The sequence below is a fragment of the Ambystoma mexicanum genome, chromosome 12 (genome assembly GCF_040938575.1).
Source record: "Ambystoma mexicanum isolate Mex_15411 chromosome 12, UKY_AmexF1_1, whole genome shotgun sequence".
NCBI lineage: Eukaryota > Metazoa > Chordata > Amphibia > Caudata > Ambystomatidae > Ambystoma > Ambystoma mexicanum.
This window is the reverse complement of record NC_090936.1, coordinates 796122752-796138521: the sequence shown is the minus strand read 5'-3', so window position 1 is coordinate 796138521 and position 15770 is coordinate 796122752. Positions and strand designations below refer to the sequence as shown.

Sequence of the window (15770 nt, the reverse complement as noted above, 5' to 3'; positions counted from 1 at the left end):
CCAATGGAGACCAGGATGAGCACTGACCTGTCCAGAGCCGGTGCACAAAACTACCAAACCCACAGCACCACCTGGCCTGCTTGGGTCCTCTCTGCTGGCGCACTCCACCCAGTGTCACCCAGCACCGCACACCGACCCGTGTGCCGACTCAATTCCTCTTATCAGCACCACCCGGCCTGCTGAAAAGGTATCTGCAGCCTAGTTAAAACAACACTAGACCAAAGCCTGCTGACATCTTCTTCGTGGGACATGAATTCAATGGAGGGCGATGTTTCCTTGTTCCGCACTGTCCCCTCCTCGACAGGATCCCATCCTCGTCACCAGTGAGATAACTTAGGTTTATTGTAAGTAAGTTGCCAGGATGAACATCGGCATGTCCCTTCAAGCCAGCATAGCTCTAAACTGTAAACCTTAGAACCAGCTTTCAGAGCATAATATCCCCAACACTCCATACACTCTGATATCACCACATTCCATACAACAGTGATGTCACCCCCTCACCTCAGATACACATTACAACAACATGCTTTGTTTTTTGGTTTACTTTTTCTGTCTCCAGTGGTCTTGAGACAAATTATGTCCCTTAGCACCTGAAATGTTGTAATAGTTTGAATACTGGTTATTAACAATACATTAAGATTTGTACACTATTATCTAAAATACAGTATAATTTTCTTACACAGTAGTGCCCCTGTACCCCTCTATTGTATTTCAAAATCTAATGGTTCCCACTCCGTTTTTCACTCTTCCAAGATCGATTCAGTACAATTAAAGATGCTACAAAGTAACTACTACAGTATTACTACAATACTTAGAAGTTGGAGGAATGCTACTAGAACACTTAGAAGTAGGGGAAATCTGGCATGAGGCACTACATGAAAACCTGCTATTATTGTTGTTACTGACCAAAGTGAAATTATGTTCTACATGGCAAATTAAACCGGCACAGCTTTTGAGTAATGTATATGTCATAAATGTCTAAAGGTACATTTAATGTTTCATTTTGGATTTTCAGGACAAAAAATCTTACAAGTGCAACATGCGTCACACTTTTTGTGCCTCATTGTTAATAATCTGAAGTGATAGTGCATTGAAAGCATTGAATGCTTGAGTCCACTGGTGGCTGGTGAACATTTTCATTGGAATTGTATCAAAATAATGATGTAAAATGTTTCTTTTATTGCACACGTTTCTGTGAAGAAATGGATAAAAAGCTGTACCGTTTACAATCGTCGTTGTAGGGTAATACAAGAAAGAATCCAATAGGTGTCAGATCACCAACAGTGCACAGCAGCATTTTACAGTGTGTTTTCATGATGCCTTTGCACAGAGGATATTCCTGAATTTTGCCAGGTTGTGCTTAATAACGCTAGCATTGCCACTGTCAAAAGACACGTTCATGCTGTCTTTGCCAATATATGCCATCATACCCACGTAAGAACTCTCTTGTGTTAGCTTTGCCCACAATGTCAGTAATATAAGTGTAGGAAAATATACCCATGGCAGCTGTACCCACATATGACAGCATTCCCACATAAGAAGCCACTGATATTGGCTTTGCCCATGATGCCAGTAACGTCACTGTAAAAGAATTGTCCATGATGGCCATGCCAACATATACCAGTATTCTCATTTGTGCAAGTATTCCCATGTAAGACCATGTTGGCTTTACCCATAATGGCAGAAATGAGACTGTAAGAAAACATGTCTATCTGGTTGTGCTCATCTGTGCTAGAGTCCCTATTTCAGAATTTCATGTTGGCCGTAATAATGACATCCTACTGTAAGAAAACATGTTCATGCTGGCTCTGCCAATATATGCCAGTATTTCCATATATGTCAGTATTCCCATATAAGAATATACTGATGTTGGCTTTGCACATAATGCCAGCAATAATGCTTTCTACTTCAACAATATATACCCATGCTGTTGTTCCCACAAAGGCCAGCATAGTCCTGTAAGAGCACACACTTTAGCTTTGTCCATAATGCCACACTTGCCAATTATAATGCCATGCCTCCGCAAGAAAACATTTCCATGCTGTATGTACCCATGTAGGCGAGTATCACCACATAAGAACATTTGCTTTGGCTTTGTCCATAATGCCACTAATAATGTGATGCGACTGCATTAAAACATGCCCATCCTGGCTCTGCCCGTTTACTCTAGTATCCCCATGCAAGAACATTGGCTTTGCTCATAAAGCCAGTAATAGTTCTATTCTACCACAAAACATGCCCATGCTGGCTGTACCTATGTAGGCTAGTGTGTCCCAGATAATGACACTCACTTTGGATTTGCCCATATTAGCAGTTATAGTGTCATGCCCCAGCAAGACAACAGCTCCATGCTGTATGTGCCCATGTGGGCCAGTATCGCCACATAAAACATTTACTTTAGCTTTGCTCATATTGCCAGCATAAAAGTTGTGATCCCAGAAAACATGTCCAGGTTGGCTGTGCCCATATATGCCAGTGTCTCTAAGTTTGGTCTTGGCCAAAATGCGCAGTAATCATGCTGTGTCACTGCAAACTAAATGTCCATGCTGATCTGTGCTGATTGCCCTGCCCAAAACCCCACAGACACTACTCGGTTTGCAGGTGCTTGCTCCTGCCCCAGTTCCACACCAGGTCTTCTGTTCATGTGTTCATATTCATGTCATCACTGCATTTAAACACATGCAAACACACGTGTGCTCACACATAAACACAACTGACGCGTTCATTCACACAGACACGCATTTCCACAATGCTGTCCCACAAACACCCATACACACACACACACACACACACACTAAATGGAACACATTTCTTAAATATAATTTACCTGTTGAGAGTTATTTTTGCCACGATTTATCCCTCGACTCGGCTCCTCTTTCTGGGCCAGACACTGAAGCAGGAACAGGATGAGAAGTTGTTTGACACTTCCCACCCTGAATCCTGCCTACAGGGTAAGACATAGAAAGATATAGAGGAGCATTCGATTTGACAGCCTCAGGGCCTCCTGTGGTCTGTGGCTCTTTCCTGACGTTGGCTGGCTGCAGGAACATAAGCCTTGCAGAATCTACAAGGCCTTTGTCCCTGCAGCCAGTGAGTAATTATTTGGTAATGCAAAGTGCTCCTGAAGTGGCACACCCTGCTTGACTAAATTAGTGATGTCTGGTGCTTAATGGGGGTTGAGCCCCAAAACCCATAATGACCAGGTCACCCCTGCTGGCGTCATATTTCTCCTTTCAAATACATTTAAGTATCGAGGAAACACGATTCAGAATCCCTTTACATTCTATCCTGCACAGAATTGCACCCACAATATTGAAATGTACCTTTGCTATAATACTAAACACTTACTACCTCGAAATGTGAAGATTTGGGGTACAACTGAATAAAGAGACTACTGTCATCATTGTGCACATTTGAAAGAATGATGAGAAAGTACCAACATAATATGTTTCAAAGATTTACATAGATCTCCTGTAGAAAAAGTTAGAGGATATAAATTGTGGGAACTATTTAAGCATACATTAAAAAGTGCTGGCCTATTAATGAATGCCACAAATATTAGCATACCTGGCAAAAGCATAGATGGCGGCCACCAGAAGAATTATGGACAGTACACACAGCGTAACTGAGAGGATTATTTCTACGGCTCTTTCTGATAGTCCTTCCGCTGCAAATGAAAATGGAGAATGAAGAGCATCAGTATCAATTTTGCACCTAAATCATCATATACTTTGTTAGAGAATAATAGGAACCCACTGATGGAACAGAAAAGGATCCTTCCCTAAAGCGCTCTCTTTGGAGATGATCCACGAAAAAGTAACCAATAGAAACATTGACTTACTCCTGTTCTACTTCGAGACAGAGACTTTTTTCGATTTACAAAAAGTTACGAGTAGTTACACCGGCTTACTCCTGTAGAGAGAATAGTCAGTCAAGAGAGAGTGGGAAATAATTTCCCTTGTCTCAGCCTAATAGGTTGTATCAGGCTGTATCACAAAGATTGAGGGACGTTTAAGTAATTAGTTCTTCTATTTCCTTGTGTAAATGGGGACATCATACTCAAGATTAACCCCTTAAATGCTGAGCTTTATGCATTTCTATGCAAATAGGACGAGCATACTCGTCCACAGCACTTAAGGGCACACTTAATGGGTTAAACTGCCCATCTAAAATGGGGTTGTGTGCTTGCCAGAGCACGTTTTCATCTTGTTTAACAGTTTGTATCCTTCTAATTTCCAAAATGTGTTCTGGTGAAAATTAGATGTCCATCACCATCTTAGATTTACAGATAACAGCTTCTTGCATATTTACAAAGATCCATGCTGGAACAAATCAGAAGAGCCCAGGGGAACATCCAAGATTCATGGAATCAGAAAAGGGATCACAGGGTGTCCGTGCTAGATGCTTGAAGTAAATGAATAGGTCAAAAATTCTAATTATATTTGGTTTGGAGCAGGTGAATAATGAAAAGATCATTGTTGGTGTTTGCTCAGAAGTATGTATTAGTTACATAGGGGATATTGCCAACACATGTTTTGCATCCCCTGGCACTTAATCAAGACCAAATGTATGTAATTGAGGCAGATATTGCTTGATCTGATTCTAAGGCTTAGAGTAGATATACTGTTACAAGAAATTCCACCTTTTGCAACCATCAGACTCAAAACCACCAAATATAGATAGAGAACTCCTTTCTAAGAACAAATATTCAACGGACACCAGTGTTTAGAATTGCTACTGATTACAAGCTTCCAACGGTCTCTAGGAAGAGGTTCCAGACCCAGTTAATGTCATGCAGCATTAACAGCAATTACTAAAGATATCCTCTGTTCCTTATTCAGCACTGGTCTGGTCATCTGCCTCATGCATTCTATCGCTACAACTTTAGGGTGCACTCAAATCATTTTCCTTGTGATTTCCATTTGAACATGAGCATCTCAAAGAGGATACATGAATCTCCTGATTTACTCCGGTGCACACCTGCTGAATATGGTATAAGAAGGCTGGTGTAACTGAACATCTCCGAATGTCCTTCGAGCCAATGTTGTGAATAAAACGTGTTCAAATGAACGCTTCAGGAGCTATTTTGAAAGTTCCTATATTCCATAAGCAGAAAGAGACTTCAAGACCCGACATGTAAAGCAGGAAGCAGGTTTTGAAAAAATTGTAGCACAAATGGTGTTCCCATGAGAGATTCCTAATTTGCCAACCAAAGAAGGCAGAGTGAATGTATGAGCTAACCATGTAGGCTCAAGTTTATTTATCATACTCTGCTATCACAATATTGTATTAATACCTGGCACCACTACAATTCAATTTTCATTATGCTTTGGGACAATTTAAAAAGACTTTCCATGAGTAAGCACAACTTAATCCTGGGGAAAGTAGTAACTGCCACAAGTATGATTCACAAAAGGTGTGTTTTAATTTCTATTGGCTAACTGCAAGACAAGCAAATGGTTGAGTTCCCAGGAGAACGTCAGGAAGTTGTGGGTGTGTAAAGGGGATGTGTAAATTTGCAAACAGTATAAGACCAGAAAAGTGCAACTTTAGTCACATTCGCAATACTTCAACATCATCATAGACATATTTGTAAACATGATTGAGTAACAACAACATTGAACGTGTTAGATGTGAGCTTTGAACATTAAAGAACGTGCTCCTACTTAGACCACCAATTCTGAGTGTAAACTTGATATTATTTAAGAATGAGGTGTAATTTACACAGAGTTTCCATTCCATCCATAGTGACTTGCACCAGATTTCCTTGTGAATATAGTTTTGAAGGCTAAGTTGCAGCCTACAACTGGAATAGCGTGCACTATGTGTCAAAATGACAAATACTGTGAAGGAATGCAGGGATGAGTAGTGGTTAAACCACCTACTCATCCCACATGATTACTTAAACCAGCAGTGATCTCAATCATAAAGGGGAAAAGGGCACAGCCCAAAAGGTAAACTTCCTTCTTCTAGTGTGGTCTATTTCCTTAGCTGCTTTCACAGTGCTCTTTGTCATGCTGTACAATAACACGGCAAAGAGCACTGCGATTACCAGGGAATCTGGTGGTCCAGTGATGAGGGGCTAGTCCCGTTCAACTATGCACCCCCGGGTTGGAGCCCACACCTGCTTTTTTCTGGTGCTTCAAATATTGTTTTTAAGAACAATATTTGAGACATCCAGAAAAAAAGACAGGCTGGGAATCACTAGACTACAGCAAGGCAAACACACCCTATTAAATGAACAGGGCATGTTTGACTTGTTCACGCGTTCACAGGACAGACAGTTTTATGAATGCCATCCTAATACAGTAAAGGACATTATTTTGCTGAAAAGTATTTGTTTGCTGCAGTGCAGTAACAAACTCAAGCTCCCAATAGGAGAGCAGAGAAATAAAGAAACAGAATATACTGTTTCTACGTACAAAATGGATGCCCTCAAGTCCTTTAAAAGCAGTACTTTAGAGCAGATTTTCATCTAATTTTTCATAGGAACTTTTCTTTTTTTAATGCCACTATATATTTTACATTATGCAATAGTTTTGCATGTTAACATTTTTTAGAGAATTTTTTGTGTTGATGAAATCTGCCTCTTCCCACCAAAACTATGTTCTGAGATATGGAATTTTGTAAGAGGATTCAATCCAGCACTACAGCTAAGTCAATGCCTAGTCTGGGATACTGAATGGAAACCCTTATTGATATATCTTTATGTCCAGTTCATGAGTTCTGGATGACTACCCCTATATAACACCCCTCTCTTAGAATCCCCCTGACCCCACTGAGCCAAGAAGTAGTTCTGTTTTGCAAGTTTAAAAGGTTTATTTGAGAATGTAAACAATATATATATATCACACTTTATAATAAATTAATAATTGAATATCACACTTAATCTGAGCAGTAATCAATAATGGATAGTCTGGCACTAGTACACTTCTTTATAATCAATGATGAGTGGGTATAGGATGGATAAGATAGCAACAATACTTTTATGGTTTCAAATAGATGCAATGTGGAATGAAAATGCAGTACAGAAAATAACTTGATAGGATTTTAGCAAAAGACAATGTAATCACTTTCTTGGACAATTCACCCCCCCCCCCCCCTTTATGCAATGTAAGGAGATGAAGAGGAGAGCACACAGTTCTTAGGAATGCAACCAAATAGAATTCAGTTCAATTCCCCCCCAGCAGCTTATACAACAGATAGGAGTTTTGAAACACAGGCAAAATGCTTTGAATATGGTGACAATGAAGTGAGAAATATGCTGAAAATGGTTTTAATTCCCTTTAGGAGGTTCAGGGGGAGTGGTAGCTACTTCGGATGAGTTCAGGCCTACTTTAGCAATGATTCAGGGGTGGTTCTTAAGATGCAAACGAATTTTAGCAGTTCAGGCAAAAGCAGCTATCTTTTTACAAGTAAAGAAATCGGGCCAAATCGCAAATCGTGGCAAAATTCGCGAATGCGTGAATCCTGATTGCGGAGAAAGTATAAGGAGTAGGAAGTCGGTTCTAGGCTTGTTGGAGAGCTTAGATTCTAAGCTTTCAGACAAAAGTTAAACCAAGTTCGCAGCCCAAACGGTTCCAGAGATACGGACGATTAAATAAAGGTACTTTTTCGGATTTTAAGTAAACTCAAAATGACAAGTGACAGCTATGCAACTGCAGAATTGACAAGTGACAACTTCTAGGAGGCAGTTCTGGTTAGATTTAAATAGTTTGGATTAGATTATTTTAACTAAGAGATTGGTTCTGCACAGTTCTGCTAGGTACTCACAATATATTTTTGAAATAGGCCTCGCCACGGATCTGGTCAGGTTTTGGACTGGACTCCGGTTCTGGTCTTGGCACTTCACAGTGATCTGGGTCAGCTCTCTGGTTCTGCTAACAGCGGTCTGGGTGACTCTGGATCTCTGGCCTCTGGTTCTGGATACTGCTCTGCTTTCTCTGGGTACAGCACTGCTTCTGGATCTTTCTGGCGCAGGGTTCCAGACCAGAATCAACAGCTCAGCCCGGCTGTGAATAGTCTGCAAATGATTTTGAGGATGCTGAGGCCTGCTGAGAAGAGTTCTCAGTTTGTGGGTTTAGGCCCTTGCTTTAAGTTCTGAAGTAAAGTTCTGATCTTTGGAGATTGATGGATTTGAAGTCTGGATCTCTGCATGTGAAGTCGTCGGTCAGCATGCTCCGCAGCAAATGGAATTGAATGTCTCTACCTGTCCCAGAAGTCTCTTTTTATGTGTTTTGAAAATGGGTGTGTGCCTGGGCCTAGCTAAGCCTGCCCCTCTCTACTTGTCATTGGCCCAATTCTCCCCTCTCCCATGATTGGGGGAAGGAAATATGAGTCAGAGTGATGCTGTAGGTTTTATGGGTCAGAGGATCCTCCCCTGGTCAGTTTGCCCACAAATCTATATTTGATTCAAATACTTATTGCACAGATACACAGTTGTTTAAAATTACATGCACCAATCACATATCACATGAGGTATACTCTGTTTAAACTCTGCTCTTCCTGGGGGCTTGCATTCAGAAATGGCAACATTTTGCACTTTTTAACTGGTTTTGCAATATCGGACATTTACCCAAATTTACACACGTGTGCGCAAGGAGTATGGACATTAATTGATGAAGTGTCAGATTTTTAACATGCAGACATTTGGAGTGAAACCCTATTTTCCGCTAGCAACCCCCCAGATCATACCACCAGGTCCTAAAACCTCTTAAAATGTGGGCAGAAAAATCACAAGGATTATGGTATCATTTAGATAATTTTGACAAGTCCGCACCATGAGTTATACATCTTTCTTAAAATCATATTCTGGCCAACAGGGGTGTGTCTTCCCAGGTCACATGGTGGAGAAACCAGTCTATCCACTTTCTTTAAGCTCAGCCTGTCCTCAAAGGGGGCTGCCCCTCCCCGTTTCTGCCAAGAGGAAGCCACTTTTACGACGCCCCCAATATAACTTCTGCCTGAGTCAAGGAAGGGCTTTGTTCAAAAGGAAGCCATTTACGATCCCCCCAATAAACCATCTGCCTGGGCCCAGGACAGGCCTTTGTTCAACTCCCTGTAGCTGCTCCACCCCTAATCTAATCAGAGAGGTGACAACTCCTTTTGGCAAGGGGAAGAGTGGCTGAGCAGGTTTTAACTCCTGTGGGGGTAGATGTTAGGCAGAATTCAGTTTCATTAAGCCAGGTTTCAGCTAAATGTCACTTTTTGTCCCCCAGTTTAAGTCTATTACGATTTTTACATACACATTAAATAATTACTTCCTTCAAGTCATTTCAGAGTATAGTTTTACATTGTATCCACCTCTTAGCAAGTCTTTCCTTGGTCTGGTTTTGTTTCATTTGTTCAGTTTTACACAAAAGTCTGGTGGTTTTAAAACGTCGGCTTTCTGACAGTGGTGAGTACTGGTAATGCAACCATTTTTGGGATTTAAGAAAATGAATTCCCCACAGTCCTAGGTTGCTTTTGGCAATCAGCATTGCCATTCCCAATGGTTTCAGGCTACTGTGTGGGTAGCCTAATGGTGGTTTTAGGCAGTGCCCTCCTGTGCTCACAACCTAGGCAAAAATGGGCGGCAGCCTATTCTTCATGCATTTCCCTGTGCATTTTCTGGGAAGTTCTGGCCATCATGATGTTTTCCATGCCAGTACTGCACAGTTTTCCTATTCTGGCGTACATGTGGGCTTTTTGGCCATCTTGGATTGTCTAAGCCCACAGCACCAAATGTTGCAGCATGATAGCTCAAACGTGGGTCAGGACACCCAACAATTGATTATAAACTTTCAAGTAAAAATCATTGATGACAAGCAAAAAGAAAGTTGTGCATTCATAACTGGATTTTAGGGAGACAATAGGCAAGTCAGCAGGGGTTCCTGAATACTAACAGATAATGGTGGGAACCTTAGGTACTATTGCAGCACTACAATATGAATAGAGCCTCATTAGCTGAACTCCCAAAATGCCTTAGCTGTTGGTTCACAAATGTCAAGTCACATGGTCTGCTTTGAGAACCATTTGACAGACCTCTCTCAACAAAAGTAGGATCAGCGCATCTTCTCTGCTCTGGATTTCAAGTCTTGATCTATTCGCATGTATAGATAGATCTAGATAGATAGATATAGATTCTAGCAAGCTGGATAAAACTATTGACAGCAATTTAATACCCCAAAAAAATGTTGGTACCTGTCAAAGAATCGTTTAACACAATTATATATAGCCCCTTTCTACTCACATTCCCATTTTGAAGAAGGAATAGGTGTCTTGATGTCATGGTAATAGGGTTAGGATTTTTTTGTATTAAACTACACTTGCACCACGGCTGCTAGAAAACATGCTGTGCCGTCACATTATGTCTCAAAATGTGAGTAGCTGCCCTGCACCTCATGCAATTTGTGATACAAGCCAACTAGTGCTAGGATCAGTATGTGTGCTGTACATGCACAATGTAAATCGTCCAGTAGAGGTGTCTCTACATGTGGGAAACTGCACATGCTGTACTTCATTATGATAGGATAAGCCAGTAACAAACATCAAAAACAAGTGTACACACTGCTCTGACTGGCATTAGCTCGCTATAAAATCCTATTTTCCATTCTACTCATCTTGGGGTTCAGACCTAGGAACCGGAAGGCTCATCTCTGAGGTGTAAAGAATTTAGTCTAATTATGTGGCTTCAAGGTCAAAGGTCATCTTATTGGGGTTAACCATTTGATGAATTTACTTCTGGCCTGTAGGAGTCGAGGCTAAAACACCCCTCAGTCCTTACACTGCTTCACACCAAGAGCCAACACAACCTTAAAGGTAAAGCAGGCAAAGTCAAAAGATACACCTGCTTTGCCCTTCATGGTAACATGGGCCTAGGGAAGGCTATAATCTTAAAAGGTGTGTGCATGTGCTTCAATAGCAACCAAGACAGCAAAGTAATACAGTGCAAGCTAAAGGAATGTCTAATCAAGGTTCCATAAATAATGTATACATTTTAATTAAACACACCATGTACAATAATGACTAACTAAAAAAACATTACACCAAACCCACCCCTAAGGAAAGAACACAGAATAAGCAAAGATAGTAGGTGCAGCACTCTGGGTAATGAATCAGGGATGAAAGTCAAGCAAAGGCCACAATGTTCTTGAAAAAGGGTATGCACTTGTTAGCAAAAAGGTTTCAAAGTGACCAAACCAGACTCTTGTGAGGGAGAATTCTAATTTATGGCTAATTTCCCTTACCTAGTGAGTCCCTCAGCAGCTTTGCTTGATTTCTGGGGTCTATTTTTTCCACCTGGTAAGAGTGTGAACCTTTCTCCCACTCTTACATTTTTTTTTGCCATGTGTATTTCTACTGTTTGCGTGATCTTGGGCTCTGGAGCCACACCACTCCATGAGCCCAACTTTTTGTGTGTGTTACACAGCACCTTCAGTGCAGTGACACAGGGTTGTCTCTAAGACTTCCCACTGACACCATTTTTCTGGGGCTGACTACTGTCCCCCAGAAACAGGTAAAGTTGCCATTTACTTTATGTAGTCATTTAAACTGCAGACCCAATGCACCCCATTTTACATGGAGTATTGGAAGGAGTTAATTCCTACTCCTTTTTGTCTGCGCCTCTTGGAGCTTTGTTTCGCTCCCTTAACACTAAGACTTGGCTGGTGGCAGTGGTACCTACCCTATCTTTTCTACCGCGATTATAGTATATAAGCTTGGTACTGTTTTAGGCTATTGTATTAGCCTCGAACTTAAACCCGCTTGACCAAATACTTTTTATTTTGGCTCCGGTCGGGTTTTATCGCCATTTCTTTTTGTTAAAGTCCTTCTTGTGTTTCACTTTTCGTACCAAACCAGGTTTGCCTTCTTTGTTCGCCGACCTTTGGCTGGCTTCTGTCCAGAAGCCCTCCTTTGGTGTCTGGGTGTTTAGGTGGGCTGATTGTGAGGGAGGGGTTCAGTCACCCCCTGCACAGGGTCTTCACTTTGAAACACTTGTGTATAGGCGCATTACAAATGCCATATCATATCATATCATATCTCCTTGGAGACCCAAGTCACACTTTGTGTCCATTGGCTGAGGTGGTTGTCCGGGCCGGACAACCCCGCTGCTGAGTGATTGACAGCCAGGCTGTGGGAATGGGGGATTTTGTCATAAAAGGCAGGACTCTTGGGCTGGAAGTCAGAGTCGCCACTTGACCTGCAAGAACCGAAGAGAAGCGGAGAAGAAGACGGCTGCTGCAGCTCCCGAGTCCCGGTGAAGCCCTGCTGCAGTCCTGAGCTATCTACCCTTCAACGACAGAGAAGATCCAGTCCGGAGTCTTCTTCCCTTGTGCCTGGTTGGATCAACCAGCTCACCTTCCACAGCCAGAGGATCCTCTTCTTGGTTGAAATCACTGCACACAGCTGTAGTGGTCCGGATAGCCATCTGAAGAGCCTCTCCTGTTTTAAAGGAGCACACCTTTTATTCACCATTGCTTCGTTGCTGCTGGCCTCATCCTTGGGTAGTGCAGATCGCTCCAGACGTCTTCCTTCTTGTCCCCACGACTGAAGCTCCAGGAACCGTGAGTCTGCAGGAACTACCAGGAACAACTGCCATAGCACTAGCTTTTCTTCAAACGAATAAGGTACTGTGTCCAACTCCGAGGAATTGGGATGAACCCTTTTTCCTCACCAAAGGCTTGTCCATGTCTTCCTTCCCTCTTATAACTTTTGCTTCCCTTTTGACAATATCCAAGTACTCCTGGCAATCTCGAATCGTGAACTGTTCTAACCTTGTGATCCTCGACAACAGGACCCCTGTTCCATTTGATACTGGCACAGGCCTATTGACTTTTATCTACGTTTTATAAAGTATCCTCTGATTCTATTTGCCTTGACAAAAGTATTGCCTATGATTTGTATCCCCTATCCTCTTGTGTTAATTCATGTGCTAAGTGTGTTTGACTTCGGTAACATTTCTTCTCGCGGGTACGCCTTTCTTTCGTAAAACCGAACTGTCATTACTGTCAAAAGGGATTGCTTATTAACCCATGGTAACGTCTTTGTTCCACAACACCGGTCTGTCAAAACCCAATGTACTTACCCTGAATTGATCAGCACAAGGGGAATTGGTTGTGTGTAGTATATTTGGAGTGTGGTTTTAATTTAATAGAAGTGAAGTGTTTTGTGAACAGATGGTTTAAAAATAAATGTACATATACTTTTTAACCAGAAACCTGGAGTCAGTGTTGGTTTGAGTCACAGTAATTGTAGTCCTTTGAGTAATCTCTACTACTGCTTATTTGCTCTTGAGATAAGTCTGGCTGCTCAGCCATTGCTACCACTTTTTCTGTGTAGAACAGGCTTGTACCAAAGGTGAAATTGTACTACCACTTGTAGTCTTAATTGTGTGTAGGGGTCCCTAAGGGCACTGCACAGGATGATGCCTAACAACTCTAAAGCCCATAAATGGACCACAGTGGGAGTTATTTATTTATTGAACATTTGTATGGCGTCTATATAGCAGAAATGGTTTCCAAGCACCACAAGGCTAAGGAGTAAGGTGGAAAAGAGGAGGATAAACAACAATAAACGGTCCTACTAGGCCTTGTGACATTCAGATTGTGCAAGTGCAGCAAACAGGAAGTGCAGGGGGGCAGTCAATAGTACCTTCTTTGTAGTGCTTGGTGGTTCGCTTGAGCTGAACCAGACTTCTTTGCGCTGTGTGAAGATCAGGAGAGAGCAAAAGACCGCAATGGAGGGTCCTGCTGGTTCGAATGTGCTGAACAGTTCTTGAAACATGCTCCAAGCAGTACAATGATCCCGGCTGTCTTGGTTATCAGGGTGCTGTGCGTTCAAATCCAGGGTCTCTGGGACAAGATGAGTAATTTTCCCATGCTCCCAAACATGGGAGAGGCTGGCACACAACTGCAGGGTACCTCAAACATGGTGATGTCCTGGGCACATCTGTGCCTAGCAAAGAGGTGATCTTGCACCAGCAGCATGTCACTTCTTAGGTTGCTGTGAGTCTTACTCCAGGAACTCAGGGTCAAGAGGGGTAATTGTTCACGGGCTCCCAAACATGGGGGAGGCTTTCACATAAATGCAGGGGTTCTCCAACACAGTGAGGTCCTGGGTAGCATTGTGGCTGACAGAGAGGCAGGTCCTGTTCCAGCAGCAGATCACTCCCAATGGTCCCTTGTGATGGTTAGGGGATAGTGATGGTCTCTGCCTTGGAATACCTACCTCAACCTCACAACTGGAGGACTTTAGAGATGACTGCTCTCTCAACAGGATCCAGCAAAATCATCTCAAATGATGATAAAGATGTTTCAAGATGATTGCAAGGATGATTCAAAGAAGTGGTGGGAGACCCCTTCTTTTATAGGCAAATGTCCCCAGGTGAATGGACTAAAGCTAGCCTGGATTAGGGGTTGTGGTGTGGTGGAGTAAGCAGTCAGACCCAGGGGTGGCATGTTTCAACAAAGTTTTATTTAAGAAATAAAGAAAAGGACCTAACTCTCCCCATCTCTAAAGGGCTATTCCTACCTAAATCAATTTCAACTTGGGTACTTGTCATCGGGATGCTTGTCCAGTATCTGTCCTCTGTCCAAAAACCTACTCTAACCCTACCACTAATCTACAAAAGTGTTCAGCATTCAAATGATAATAGTACCAGGAGAATGAGTCCCTATTCCTGGTGAACTACCTCAATCTCTATCTCTTTTCCAACAATCTGTTGCTCTAGTATCTGATTAAACAAAGAGGGTATGATCAGGAGAATGACTCCCTTCTCCTGACCCACCTTGCATGGCCTTGAGGATAGTCTCTGGCAATGGTCCTCAAACGTCTCTTTACTTCTTCCCAATGGCTCCTGGAAAATTGATTTACAATTCCATCAATTCTTCCCTGTTTTATGATGTTATGAAGATTACTCCCAGACAGCTCTTGTTGTCTAGTGTCCTCTTTCATCTTAGTTGGATTACCACCATGATGAGAGAAATTTCTCCCGATGCACTCTTGACTCTTGATTCTGGATATCACTACTGTGATGATGGAGATTACTCCAGAGGCTCTCTTGACTCTTGGTTCACTGGGTATCTCTACTGTGACAAGGGAGATTACTACCAAGGCTATCTTGACTTTTGGTTCTCTGGTTATTGCTACTGGGATGAGGAAGATTACTCCCAAGACTCTCGTGACTCTCGGTTCTCTGGCTGTCACTACTGTGATGAGGGAGATTACACCTGAGGCGTTCTTGACTCTTGGTTCTCAGGGTATCACTACTGTGATGAGGGAGGTTTCTTCCCAAGCCTCTACCGGGTCTCCCGTTGTTCCCGTTACCTGTAGTGTGTCAGGACTGCATCGCTGGTTCTTCCTGGGACTGACTCACGCTACTTCAGTACTTCCTGCTTTCTTTACTCTTCTCCCTGCTTCTTCCTTGCGGCTCCACAGAGACTTGAGCCACAAGATTCTGCGCAGTTGCAGGAACACACGGTCCACCTCCTTGAAGTCATGCCAACACTGGCTTCTTCCTCACTCATCCACTGGTCAGGACCTTGGCTTCTTGTGCAGTGCTTTGTCGACGGTTCTTGGATGTGCCCACCACTGGGGATCAGCTTTTGTGCAGCTTAGAGTTCCCTAGTTCGAACTTCCCAGGCTGGGCTGGCTGGCTTCACGCTTGCTGCTCTCTCTATTTGCCAGTCCTTTCTCACTCTTTATTTCATGTGGCCGGATCCTCGCTAGCATAAAGTCAGAGTCCTTCTTTACTGTTGTTGAGGTAATCTTTATGCCTCCTTGGGGCCAAC

General features: G+C 42.5%; 1 protein-coding gene across 12 annotated transcripts in view; it reads right to left on the bottom strand.

Moving 5' to 3' along the window:
• Positions 1-15770, bottom strand: part of PTPRQ (protein tyrosine phosphatase receptor type Q) — a 2012995-nt gene that overhangs the window by 299634 nt on the left and 1697591 nt on the right. For all 12 annotated transcript variants that reach the window (XM_069629300.1, XM_069629298.1, XM_069629293.1 and 9 more), the window contains one exon: positions 3568-3667. In XM_069629300.1, coding sequence (XP_069485401.1) covers positions 3568-3667 — 100 coding nt within the window. The remainder of the gene's footprint in view (positions 1-3567; positions 3668-15770) is intronic.